General features: G+C 35.2%; 1 protein-coding gene across 1 annotated transcript in view; it reads left to right on the forward strand.

Annotated features, from left to right (window-relative positions):
• The first annotated feature begins 4 nt into the window (after positions 1-4).
• The window catches only part of LOC128207371 (kinetochore-associated protein 1-like), a 73,785-nt gene continuing 60,501 nt past the window's right edge, over positions 5-13,288 (forward strand). The window contains exons 1-7 of the mRNA XM_052910249.1: positions 5-65; positions 4,876-5,023; positions 5,264-5,369; positions 9,394-9,509; positions 9,650-9,710; positions 10,239-10,313; positions 11,097-11,209. Coding sequence (XP_052766209.1) covers positions 4,895-5,023; positions 5,264-5,369; positions 9,394-9,509; positions 9,650-9,710; positions 10,239-10,313; positions 11,097-11,209 — 600 coding nt within the window. The 5' untranslated portion in view covers positions 5-65; positions 4,876-4,894. The remainder of the gene's footprint in view (positions 66-4,875; positions 5,024-5,263; positions 5,370-9,393; positions 9,510-9,649; positions 9,711-10,238; positions 10,314-11,096; positions 11,210-13,288) is intronic.

Consider the following 13,288-nt stretch of genomic DNA (forward strand, 5'->3'; position numbering starts at 1 on the left):
TCGACGATTATCCGTCATCGCGCGAACGTTTGATTTCCTGAAGAGTTGTCAAACAAGTCATAGAGGTATTAAATGAACGGTTCTTTTTTGTTATACTTATCTTTGAATATAATACAGGCAAGGCAATGCACTAGTTGTGACGGCCGTCATCAACAAAGGCCGTCACCAACAAAGGCGTTTGGCTCATGATGCACATATATTATATGGGCCTTCACATATTGTTTTGGGAGACATTTTAGTTATTCTAAAATGCCGTCCAGGCTTTGTTTCTAATGATGTTTAGCCTAAACTAGCCACACTAATGCGCTTTTAGGGAACTTTTTTTAACATTTGGATATTCATTTTGTTCCCAAATCAAAAATCGTCAAAGACTGAAGCGGCTATTTATATGGACTAAGCCTCAACATCATTAAAAAAAGAAGCCTGGACGGCATTTTAGAATGACTAGGAGACATTTGTGAGATGCTGCCTGTATGTCACAGGCTGTCATTTTTGTATTTACTGTAGTATTCGAAAGTTTTTTAAGAGACCTGGGAGGCATAAACATGTCATCTATATCCTTTGAAACTTTAAAGGGTTATTCGTTGTATAGAATTATAGAGATTTCGTCGACTGAAGTTCGTCACACTTGTTCTATATAGTAAATTGCCAATTTGTTTCACGACACCAGTTTTGTCAACTTAATTGTACACACATAAAATTTAAGATAAACCAATTTTTGAATTAGCTTGAACAATGTAAGTCCACCTAAATAGCCTTCAACGAGTCTTTTTGAAGATTGAACGACTATGACAGACTCAAGACATAACATAAGGGATACAAAAGAAATGTCAAAATAATGAAAGCACTGAACACTCATTATTTTACATACATGTAGAACAATTAATGAATCAATGAACCGCAAGTGACAGTGTGTAGGTGGGTGATAATGCTAAGTAATGATATTTCATTACTATATTAAACAGCCACATTAGGTGACGAAACATCCAGTAGCCATTGTAAATTTTAATACATACATGTGTGATCTAAATGTATGTCACCCCTAGCTTCGACTTTTGTTGTATTGAAGATGCTTCTCATGCTTAAACTCTAAAACCAGTGATCCAGAAGGTAGATAATGCTAAGTAATGATATTTCATTACTATATTAAACAGCCACATTAGGTGACAAATCATCCAGTAGCCATTGTAAATTTTAATACATACATGTGTGATCTAAATGTATGTCACCCCTAGCTTCGACTTTTGTTGTATTGAAGATGCTTCTCATGCTTAAACTCTAAAACCAGTGATCCACAAGGTACTTTTACAAATGTTGAAATTATTTGAATAGGTACATCCTGCTCTATATTATTTTTTTTTGTACCAATCTTGAATGAAACAGAAAATATGAATCAGATTCTTATCAGGCCAAAAAATGCCTGCAATACTGGTCTAAATGTTGTTTGCATATGGGCTGCATCGAACAATTTTTAAATTTTCTATGTATATTTTTTTCTCCTAAACTTCATTCTTTTGAAGGAATGTCATTGGCGCATCATTCATATAGTCTATTTAAAATGGCCAAATGGTTTTAAAATAGAGAGAATAATCATAATTTTTTTCTTTATTTATGTTCCATAAGGGTTCCGTGATAGGAAAACAACTATAATTATAAGCTAGTTGTGATATTGAAATGTTAATGTTGCATGTTATTTCTATAATGTATTTTTATTATGACGTCATGTGCGTGAAGCTGCACTTGACATCAAATTTAGTATTGAAAATGTGCAATACCTGGTCTCTCTTGTAAACAAGTAGTTTACACAATACCGGCGGGCACTTTTTTCCTACTTTTCCCTAGTACTTTTTTTAGGCTCATACTTTTCGCTACTGTTACTTGAAAAAGCCCTACTATTCCTACTTTTTTGTAAAATTGTTAAAAAAATAATAGAAAAGTTTAAACTAAATGCGTTGATTGAAATAATCTAAATCTTTATTAAAATACCCCGGTAAGCTTTTTCTAGTATTTTTGTTGAATTAGTTGGATGCAGTAGGTCTCCAAATGCTGCAAGAGGGGTTATATGAAGAGAATGAGTGGTGCATGTTCGCTAGTCAGAGACACAAATTCCAGGTTCTCTCCTTATCCTGTGGCTGAATCCTTCTTGAAGCACTGTTTTTTCAGCAAACATAACTTCATGTACATCATCACAATTGATGAATAGGTTTAGTAATCATTTATTGGCGTCAAAAAAGTAAGTAAAGAGCCATACTATCCCTACTTTTTGCTCTTAATATCCCTTTTTTACCCTTCTTTTTAAAAAAAAAATCCTTCCTATATCCCTTTGTTTTTGTAATTGTTTTTTTGAAAGCCTGGCAATATAAGTGATATCATCATGAAATTTCCAGTATGCCGAAATTCCGCGATGGGGCTCATATGACATGTTAGTTGTTAATCTGAAAGTTACTGAAGCTTGCATCATATCAATGAATGTCTTCAAGATTTATTGATTTAATCTTTTATTTAAGTCATCGACTTTAAACTACAGGTATGTTAGTAATGAAATTGCCATTAAAATTGATGGCCCTGCATTTATAAGCAGCTAACAATTCTTCACTTGTATCAATATTATCACATGACAAAACTGCAGTTGCTTATGCTTAATTTAAAACTGATGACTGTTATATGTTTGTTGGCATATTGGTATATTTATACCCCCCAAAACAAAGTTTGGGGGGGTATACTGGAATCGGGTTGTCCGTCTGTCCGTCTGTCTGTCTGTCTGTCCGTCTGTCCGTCCGTTTTTTTTTTGTCCGGGATTCATCTTTGTCGTTATTGAACAAATCTTTTTCAAACTTTCAAATATTAATGACCATGATGTAAACCTGTGCCTCCGTGGATTTGGTCAGAGTCGCATGATCCTGAGTGGAGTTGTGGCCCCTTAATGAGTTAAATTGGGCAAAATTAGCTTTGTCCAGGATTCTTCTTTGAAGCTATTGAGCAAATCTTTTTCAAACTTTCAAATATTAATGGCCATGATGTAAACCTTTGCCTCCATGAATTTGGTGGGAGTCACATGATCCTGAGTGGAGTTGTGGCCCCTTAATGAGTTAAATTGGGTAAAATTAGTTTTGTTCGTCCTACTCCTTCGTCATTTTTGAATGAATCTTTTTCAAACTTTTAGCCATGGTGAGAACATTTGCCCCTGTGATTGTGGTTGGAATCACATGATCATGTCTCCAATTATGGCCCCTGAATAAGTTAAAATAGGCAAAAATTATACAGCTTTGTCTAGCCTAATCCTTGGTCATTTTTTCTCATTTTTTCTATAAATCTTTTTCAAACTTTCAGATGTCAATGACCATGATATGAACTGTTGAATATGTGATTTGGTGCACCTGTATTAATCAGAATGTTTGCATGGCCTTAAAAAGACCTTTAATTGATTTTGTCCTTAAAAAGACCATCAAAAGTCCTGAAGTTAGGTGCATACAGGCCTTAAATTTGTTACAATATTCGCTTTGGTGGCCTACTCCTTTGTCATTTTTCAATATATTTTTCTCAAACTTTCAGCTATCCATGACCATGATGTGAACCTTTGTATATGTGATTTTGTGCACCTGTATTATATCCTTGGTACTCATGTGTGGGGGGGAGGTGGTGGGGGTGGGTAAACAGAAATTGGGTTGGCAGACTGTCAAATTCACCCGTCCACCTTCATTTTGGAATATCCTGTCAGGAGTCATGACCCCTTTATGGTGAAAATGAGAGAAACAGGTTTGTTATCTCCCCTGAGGTGGGTGGGAGTGGGGTAATATTCGCTTTGGTGGCCTACTCCTTTGTCATTTTTCATCATGACCCCTTTATGGTGAAAATGAGAGAAACAGGTTTGTTATCTCCCCTGAGGTGGGTGGGAGTGGGGTAATATTCGCTTTGGTGGCCTACTCCTTTGTCATTTTTCAATATATTTTTCTCAAACTTTCAGATATCCATGACCATTATGTGAACCTTTGTATATGTGATTTTTTACACCTGTATTATTTCCTTGGTACTCATGTGTGGGGGGGTGGGGGTGGGTAAACAGAAATTGGGTTGGCAGACTGCCAAATTCACCCGTCCACCTTCATTTTGGAATATCCTGCCAGGAGTCATGACCCCTTTATGGTGAAAATGAGAGAAACAACAAACTTTCAGATATCCATGGATATCCATGACCATTATGTGAACCTTTGTATATGTGATTTTTTACACCTGTATTATTTCCTTGGTACTCATGTGTGGGGGGGTGGGGGTGGGTAAACAGAAATTGGGTTGGCAGACTGCCAAATTCACCCGTCCACCTTCATTTTGGAATATCACAGGGAAGGGTTGGGGGGTATTCGTTAGCCTTTGGCTTACAGTTCTAGTTTTATACAACAAAATCAACAATATTCAGGCAGAAAGTAGTTAAATATAATCATTAATCTTAAAGTATACAATATTGTAATGTTGGTTTTATGGCGGATAATGCATTTTGATACAAATCTATGAGAGAGTCCCAATCTACAAAGTCTTGATGAAACATGGCAAAATCTCAGTTCATACATTTAATAAAATTAATTACATAACAGTTATCAAGATAATCCACTGGCCCCAAAGCTAGCCAACCAAATTTGAAGTGGTCAATAATCAAATTACCTTTATTTAAGTAAAGATTCTTAGAAATATTTTCACCATATATTATCTGGCTGGCTGTTGATTTATGGAGCCATTTCTCATCCGTTACAATTTAAGTTCCATTTGAAATGCAAAGTCTTAATAATGAAAAGGAAAGTATGTGTGTGTTTGAGCATTTTTTATGGGATGGATGGAGTGGAAAAATATAGCTTGAAGTTATTACTGTAATGCCCTTTATAGCTTAAAACAGAAGCCAGTGATGGCAGAGTGGGATAACATAAAGACTGACTTCGGTGGAGATGAGACTGTCAACTTTGGACCCCGCAAGGAGTCGGGCTCAGCTCTCTACCAGATAGACACGGTGGCCACGGTCTCCTGCCAGGATTTAGTAAGTTTTTGTTATACACCTTCATCATAAGTACCTTAGGAATATACATGATCATACTTAAAAAAAGTCCAGGTAATGTGACAGTCTTGGTGTTGCTGGTGGCAGTGTCATGTAAAAACTTGTTATACTTTGACATAGCTAACTTTGAGTGAGATATAATGGTGCACGTTTTTAATTGTTTGTAAAAATATTTATAGTTAAATTGTATTGAGTAGTAAATCCACTATCTTATTGTTTCAGAATAACCACAGCCTCCCAACTGTGTCATCAAGTTTGCTAGGAGACCTGACATGCCTGGCTGTAGATAAGACTCTTCTCTTGAACACAGCCTCCATCCTCAGTCTAGGTGAGCGGTCATTGTAAACTTCATTCATATCAGCTTTATTTCTCTCATTTATGTTATTTGGTTTAAAATGCCCTGCTTGTCCAGTGTTTCTTTTACTTTTATAAGTATTCGGAAAAGACACATTCCATAACAATATTCTCAAACGCCAGCTGTTTTCTGAAATCGACAGTGTTAGCAATGATATGACTTTAAGTTGTTGATATGTACATGGCTTTTCCCTCTTTACATCAAACAGACTGAGAATTCATAGTTTAAAATAAAGACATACATGTTGATATACAAGGAAAACATGACAAGATGAAGAAGCAACAACTTGACATGTTTTGTTTCTCTGAGTTTTGTATTGATTTCATAATGTCACAATGTATACACAATCAACTATAATACAGAAAGTACAAGTCTAAATCTGTGTTCCACATGCTAGCTGTCCTACTGCCACACGTAAACATCTGTGTACTGTCACATGTATACATCTGTGTACTGGCACAAGTTTACATCTGTGTACTGGCACAAGTTCACATCTGTGTACTGCCACAAGTAAACATCTGTGCACCGTCACCAGTCTACATCTGTGTGTACTGTTACATGTATATGTGTACTGTCACATGTTTACATCTGTGTTTACTGTTACATGTGTATGTGTACTCTCACATGTATACAACTGTGTGTACTGGCACATGTATATGTGTACTGTCACATGTATACATCTGTGTTTACTGTTACATGTATATGTGTACTGTCACATGTATACATCTGTGTTTACTGTTACATGTGTATGTGTACTCTCACATGTATACAACTGTGTGTACTGGCACATGTATATGTGTACTGTCACATGTATACATCTGTGTGTATTGTCACATGTATACATCAGTGACTATTACACATTATACAGTTATTTCATGGTTATCTGGGTAACAGTCAAAACTGTTGTCCTGAGGTAGAGAGGATGACATCCGAACTGTTGCCCGAAGCATTGTTCAGAATGTCATCCCAGACACCAAGGTACAACAGTTTTGACTGTTATCCAAATAACAATAAAATACATATATAACATTTCTCAATCAAAGGTTTATCTAAACAACAAAGGAAATAACTGTTTTATTACCTGATCAAAATAAAGACCATTCTTTAACTGTTACACATAAACATATGTCCACTGTTACACATATACATCTGTGTATTGTAATACATATACATCTGTCCACTGTTACACATATATATCTATACATCTGTTCACTGTAAAACATAAACATATGTCCACTGTTACACATATACATCTGTCCACTGTTACACATATGCATCTGTGTACTGTAACTCATATACATCTGTGTACTGTTACACATACATCTGTGTTCTGTTACACATATATATCTACACATCTGTTCACTGTAAAACATATACATCTGTCCACTGTTACACATATATATCTATACATCTGTTCACTGTAAAACATATACATATGTCCACTGTTACACATATACATCTGTCCACTGTTACACATATACATCTGTGTACAGTAACACATATACATCTGTCCACTGTTACACATATATATCTACACATCTGTTCACTGTAAAACATATACATTTGTCCACTGTTACACATATATATCTACACATCTGTTCACTGTAAAATATATACATCTGTCCACTGTTACACATATATATCTACACATCTGTTCACTGTAAAACATATACATCTGTCCACTGTTACACATAAACATCTGTGTACTGTTACACAAATACATTTGTCCTCTGTTACACATATACAAATGTACATCTGTACTTTGTTACACATATATACATCTGCATACTGTTACACATATACACTTTTCCGATGTAACACATATACATCTGTCCACTGTTACACATAAACATAGATCTGTGTACTGTTACACAAATACATTTGTCCTCTGTTACACATATACAAATGTACATCTGTCCTTTGTTACACATATATACATCTGCATACTGTTACACATATACACATTTCCAATGTAACACATATACATCTGTCCACTGTTACACATACACATATATCCACTATAACACATCTGTCTACTGTTACACATATACACTTGTCCACTGTAACACATATGCATCTGTGTACTGTTACACATACATCTGTGTTCTGTTACACATATATATCTACACATCTGTTCACTGTAAAACATATACATCTGTCCACTGTTACACATATATATCTATATATCTGTTCACTGTAAAACATATACATATGTCCACTGTTACACATATACATCTGTCCACTGTTACACATATACATCTGTGTACAGTAACACATATACATCTGTCCACTGTTACACATATATATCTACACATCTGTTCACTGTAAAACATATACATTTGTCCACTGTTACACATATATATCTACACATCTGTTCACTGTAAAATATATACATCTGTCCACTGTTACACATATATATCTACACATCTGTTCACTGTAAAACATATACATCTGTCCACTGTTACACATAAACATCTGTGTACTGTTACACAAATACATTTGTCCTCTGTTACACATATACAAATGTATATCTGTACTTTGTTACACATATATACATCTGCATACTGTTACACATATACACTTTTCCGATGTAACACATATACATCTGTCCACTGTTACACATAAACATAGATCTGTGTACTGTTACACAAATACATTTGTCCTCTGTTACACATATACAAATGTACATCTGTCCTTTGTTACACATATATACATCTGCATACTGTTACACATATACACATTTCCAATGTAACAAATATACATTTATCCACTGTTACACATACACATATATCCACTTTAACACATCTGTCTACTGTTACACATATACACTTGTCCACTGTAACACATACACATCTATCCTTTGTTACACATCTACACATCTGCATACTGTTACACATATACACTTTTCTGATGTAACACATATACATCTGTCCACTGTTACACATAAACATAGATCTGTGTACTTTTACACATTTACACATGTACATCTGTGTACTTTTACACATATACATATGTGTACTGTTACACATGTACATCTGTGCACTGTTACACATGTACATCTGTGCACTGTTACACATGTACATCTGTGCACTGTTACACATGTACATCTGTGCACTGTTACAGTGTACTGTTACACATGTACATCTGTTTACTGTTACACATGTAAATCTGTGCACTGTTACACATGTACATCTGTGAACTGTTACACATTTACATCTGTGTACTGTTACACTTATACATCTGTCCACTGTTACACATATACATCTGTGTACTTTTACACATGTACATATGTGTACTGTTACACATGTACATCTGTGTACTGTTACACATGTACATCTGTGTACTTTTACACATATACATCTGTGTACTGTTACACATTTACATCTGTGTACAGTTACACATATACATCTGTCCACTGTTACACATATACATCTGTCCACTGTTCATATTCATCTGTGTACTGTTACACTTATACATCTGTGTACTGTTACGAATATGCATCTATCAACTGTTACACTTATACATCTGTCCACTGTTACACTTATACATCTGTCCACTGTTACACATATACATCTGTGTACTGTTACATATATACATCTGTCTACTGTTACACATATACATCTGTCTTCTGTTACACACATACATCTGTCTACTGTTACACATACATCTGTGTACTGTTACAGATATACATCTGTCTACTGTTACACATAAACATCTGTCTACTGTTACACACATACATCTGTCTACTGTTACACATGTACATCTGTGTCTACTGTTACTTATGTACATCTGTCTACTGTTACACATAAACATATGTGTACTGTTACACATATACATCTGTGTACTGTTACACATAGACATCTGTGTACTGTTACACATATACATTGTTTCACTGTTACACATGTACACTTGTCCACTTTTACTCCATATTCATCTGTGTACTGTAACACATATACATATGTGTACTGTTACAAAATACATCTGTGTTCTGTTACAGATACTCCTGTGGAGGAGGTGGAGTGGAGTCCAGATGGCAGTGTGGTAGTGCTAGGAACATCAGGTGGCTCTGTGTTCATGCTTGATGCTGAATCTACGGATATCATATTCTCTATGGTAAGTTGGAAGTTTGTGTCGACTTATTCATTCTGCATCAAACATTGTATCAAGGACTAAGTTAATGTCAATATATTAGCAGATTCAAGTATGATTTTGTGTTATCTGATGTTACGCGTGCTTTATATTATTTTTTACAGAATCTTGTGCCTCCAGAGAGACTTGTAAATGGAAAAGCTTTCTGTAGGATCCTTTTTACAGGTATAATTTAGTGATGGACAAACAACACTAGCACAAAATAGAGATTTAATATTGCCAAGCTTGTTACAGTTTTCATGCCAAATAATAAACTGGTCAAGAGGTAGAGGTGTCCGACTCTCACCTAAGAGGTTGTTGGTTCAATCTCCAGTAGGAGAAGTTTCTCATAGCCTGTCAAAATGTACATCAGTACTGGTTTCTATCCAGGAAACAGACTCAAAAGGGATTCTGTAAGTTATCAGCATTTGCCACAGTCTAGCTGCAAGAAAGTATTATAAACTAAATAGCACTCATGCTTGTTGATTGAAAATCAAAATTTCGATGACTGATTTTATTCTAGAAAATTTTTATTCAATCTTTTTGGGGGTTTGAATCTACTTCTCAAATAGTTCAGTCAAAACAGTACATTTAGTATGATATTAAATATCATGCGCATGATATAACACTGAAAAGATGTGTTGAAATACCATCATAAAAAAGTACTGAAACAACAATTTACTATGTATGTGAGGTGTTCGCTTGTATTTGCAGGTGATAATGACCTGGTGGTTCTCACTGCGGATGGTCAGCTCATAGTCCAGCCTGATATCTCCCTGAATAAACAAGGTATAACAACTCAAACTAGGCTGCAAGAAATTGTCATCATTACACATGATGGTATATAGGGGATATTATAACAGGATGCTTTTCAAACATCCTTTATCATGTAGATTTCATTTAAACGCATGTCGTGGATCTTATCATATTTCCTTTGATTATTTTCATGTTAAAATGCACCACTGTTAGTTTAGACAACAAAACTGCACTTAGATTTTACAGAACAATTCCCGGATTTTTATATTGGAAATGACGTTATAAATCAATGGCATTATTGATTTTAGTGCATTTTCTTAAATATAAACACAAATCAGCAATTTAATACATTTGAAATCATTTCCTTAGAAAATATAGTATGTTTTTGAAAAAAAAATGTTACTGAATAAACATAAGTCTGTAAAAGGTAACACTCAACTCGTGCTACTGTGCTGATATCGGTATTGGAAACAACAGTAGTGTGATATGGATTTTTCAATAAGGCATCCTGTATTTTCACTGTTGGATATGGCAAAAGGAATTGATAGGCACTTATTAAAAAAGGTTAGACTTCATTTAAATACAAGATATTTGGTTTTAGTTGTTTTTCTAAACTTCTTCTGAGGTTGAAGAATAATGAATATTTATGTATTTTTCATAGCTGTGATAAAATACTGTAAGCATAATAAACACTGTTCAACATTTCATTTGAAATGTTTCCTTAAATGTACTCTTCCCCTTAACATTGTGATGTGTGAGATTAAAATAAATATAAACATGTACATAAATGATAGTGAACTTCAACTTTTTTTTCAGACGATGGCAGCTTGGGTAATGTGCTTACTGAGAGTGTTCAAATGACGAGCATTTCCCCCTATCAGAGCCGAGTACATGATATTGTGGCAGTCAACAAAAACATTTACACACTGGTATGTTCTAGTGTTAGTGTTACACCCTTTTGTCTTACCTTGTATAGAAGCGGCTCTTCATATTTCAGATAAAAGTCATGTAACAACTTGTAGTTATTTGTTTTCTGGTACTTCAGTATCTGTCTGTCCATGGCAAGTTTTTGTTGTTTGTATCTCCAAAAGTATATGTCATAGTTAGAGACATGGTTATCAGCATGTGAAGTTATGCACCTGGGCCCGTTTCAATACACATCACAAGGCTTAAGATTGAAACGTTCTATGTGTAGCTCCATTTTTGGTGTAAGGTGCATTGCATTAAAGATATTGTAAGGACATTTATTGCATAGATTTTGGCGGTGACTTAATGGTTGAACCTGAGTACACTTAAGTAGGGTAATGTTTACGATATCTTAATTGAAACATGACCCTGGAGTTCTTTTGGTTTTAAAGACAAGATACAGCGGCATAATGGGCCTTTACTTCAAAACTGTCAAAATATGTGTGAATTTTGTGTTGTGCATGTAATGATGAAACCATTTCAATTATTATATCTCTGTAAACAAAGATTGAAGGGTATTGGGTACTTTTTTGATCACCATACGATTGGTCAGTTGTCTCTTGTTTGTTCTGTTTGTAGGCTTTAATATGTGGAGTGAACTTCTTTCATAGTTTTCACTCTCTCTCATACTTTGTACACATTAAAACAATGATAGGTGGTTGCCCCTGGAATATATATCATGGCCATTTTGTCTATCAGACATGTGCCCCTGAATATGATCTTTACACTTCTAGATGTATTTAAGTTTGTACAGCGAACATCTCTCTCTAAGGGGTATCACTCTGATACATGGTACATAATATATTATTATCAATCTGATACTGGTGCTCACATTAACACCATGTGTAATAATACCTTTCTTATTTTGTTAGTGATTTAATCTTAAAGTTGTTTGCCCTTGAATACAAGTTTTACACTTTTGGCTATTTTTGGAGATTATTGAGCAAACTACTCTCAACATTTTAGAGATATCACTCTGATACATGGTACTCGTTACCATCATGATGGGTAGTCATGCCTAATGTTCTTGATCCATGGCTTATCCCATTTTCATACGGGGCTGCCAACTCTTATTTAAATTATGTGCCCTTGAACATTTTAAGCGCATTGGCTATGTTAAAGATTTTAGATGGTCTTGTGGCAAATAAGAATTAGTTTCTTTTATACATGAATTCAGTATTTGCCAGAGGAGTCTATCAATAATATCCTATGTCAAGGTGGCATGTTGAAGGAGTCATCATGGCTGGCATGACATAATTTTAATATTTATGGGATATGTAGTTTCAAATAGTTCTATAAACAAAGGAATAATATGAGAAAGACAATTAAACTGAGTAAATTGTACGAGGGTTGTCCGGAAAGTTTTGAGACTGCATTCATAAAAAACTTACCACTCATAGGATGCAATTAAAATTTTATCAGCTGTCAATCGTATCTCATATAAACAAATCCTGAAAGTTTCAACAATATACTACGAAGTGAACGTATACAACAAACATTACAAAAAGTACAGGTTACAAGCCACGGAGTACTTCGTTGTCCCATTGCGTCACGTCATTTACAGTTTTTCAATATACGCTCCTTCTGCACGTACACACTTACGGTGAAAATCAACTCATTGCTTGAATATCTGTCCGTACCACCCTTTTATGATATTATGAACATCTGTTCTTATTAGCTGAACGGATTCGTCAATTTCCCTCTCTGTCCTCAGCCGGTCTTCTTGTAACATGTCCTGCACTGAATTTACGTCAATTTCACTCACGACTGACGGTCTGCCGCTCCGCTTCTTATCGCACACATTTCCATGCTCGTCACTGAAACGTCCATACCAGCGAAATACCAAAGCCCTTGAACATGCTGGCTTTGATTTATCCCGTGTTAGAAACGTATAGGTATTTGTAGGAGTTATTCCGCTGCGAACACAGTGTTTGATCATAGCGCGCTGCTCCGTGCGTGACGTTAACGTTGGGTTTTTTCCGACATCTTCGAAATACCTTTACTTCCGCTGATCGTTACAACCATGTCTACTGTTAGATTGC

Source organism: Mya arenaria, chromosome 11 (assembly GCF_026914265.1).
Source record: "Mya arenaria isolate MELC-2E11 chromosome 11, ASM2691426v1".
Taxonomy (NCBI): domain Eukaryota; kingdom Metazoa; phylum Mollusca; class Bivalvia; order Myida; family Myidae; genus Mya; species Mya arenaria.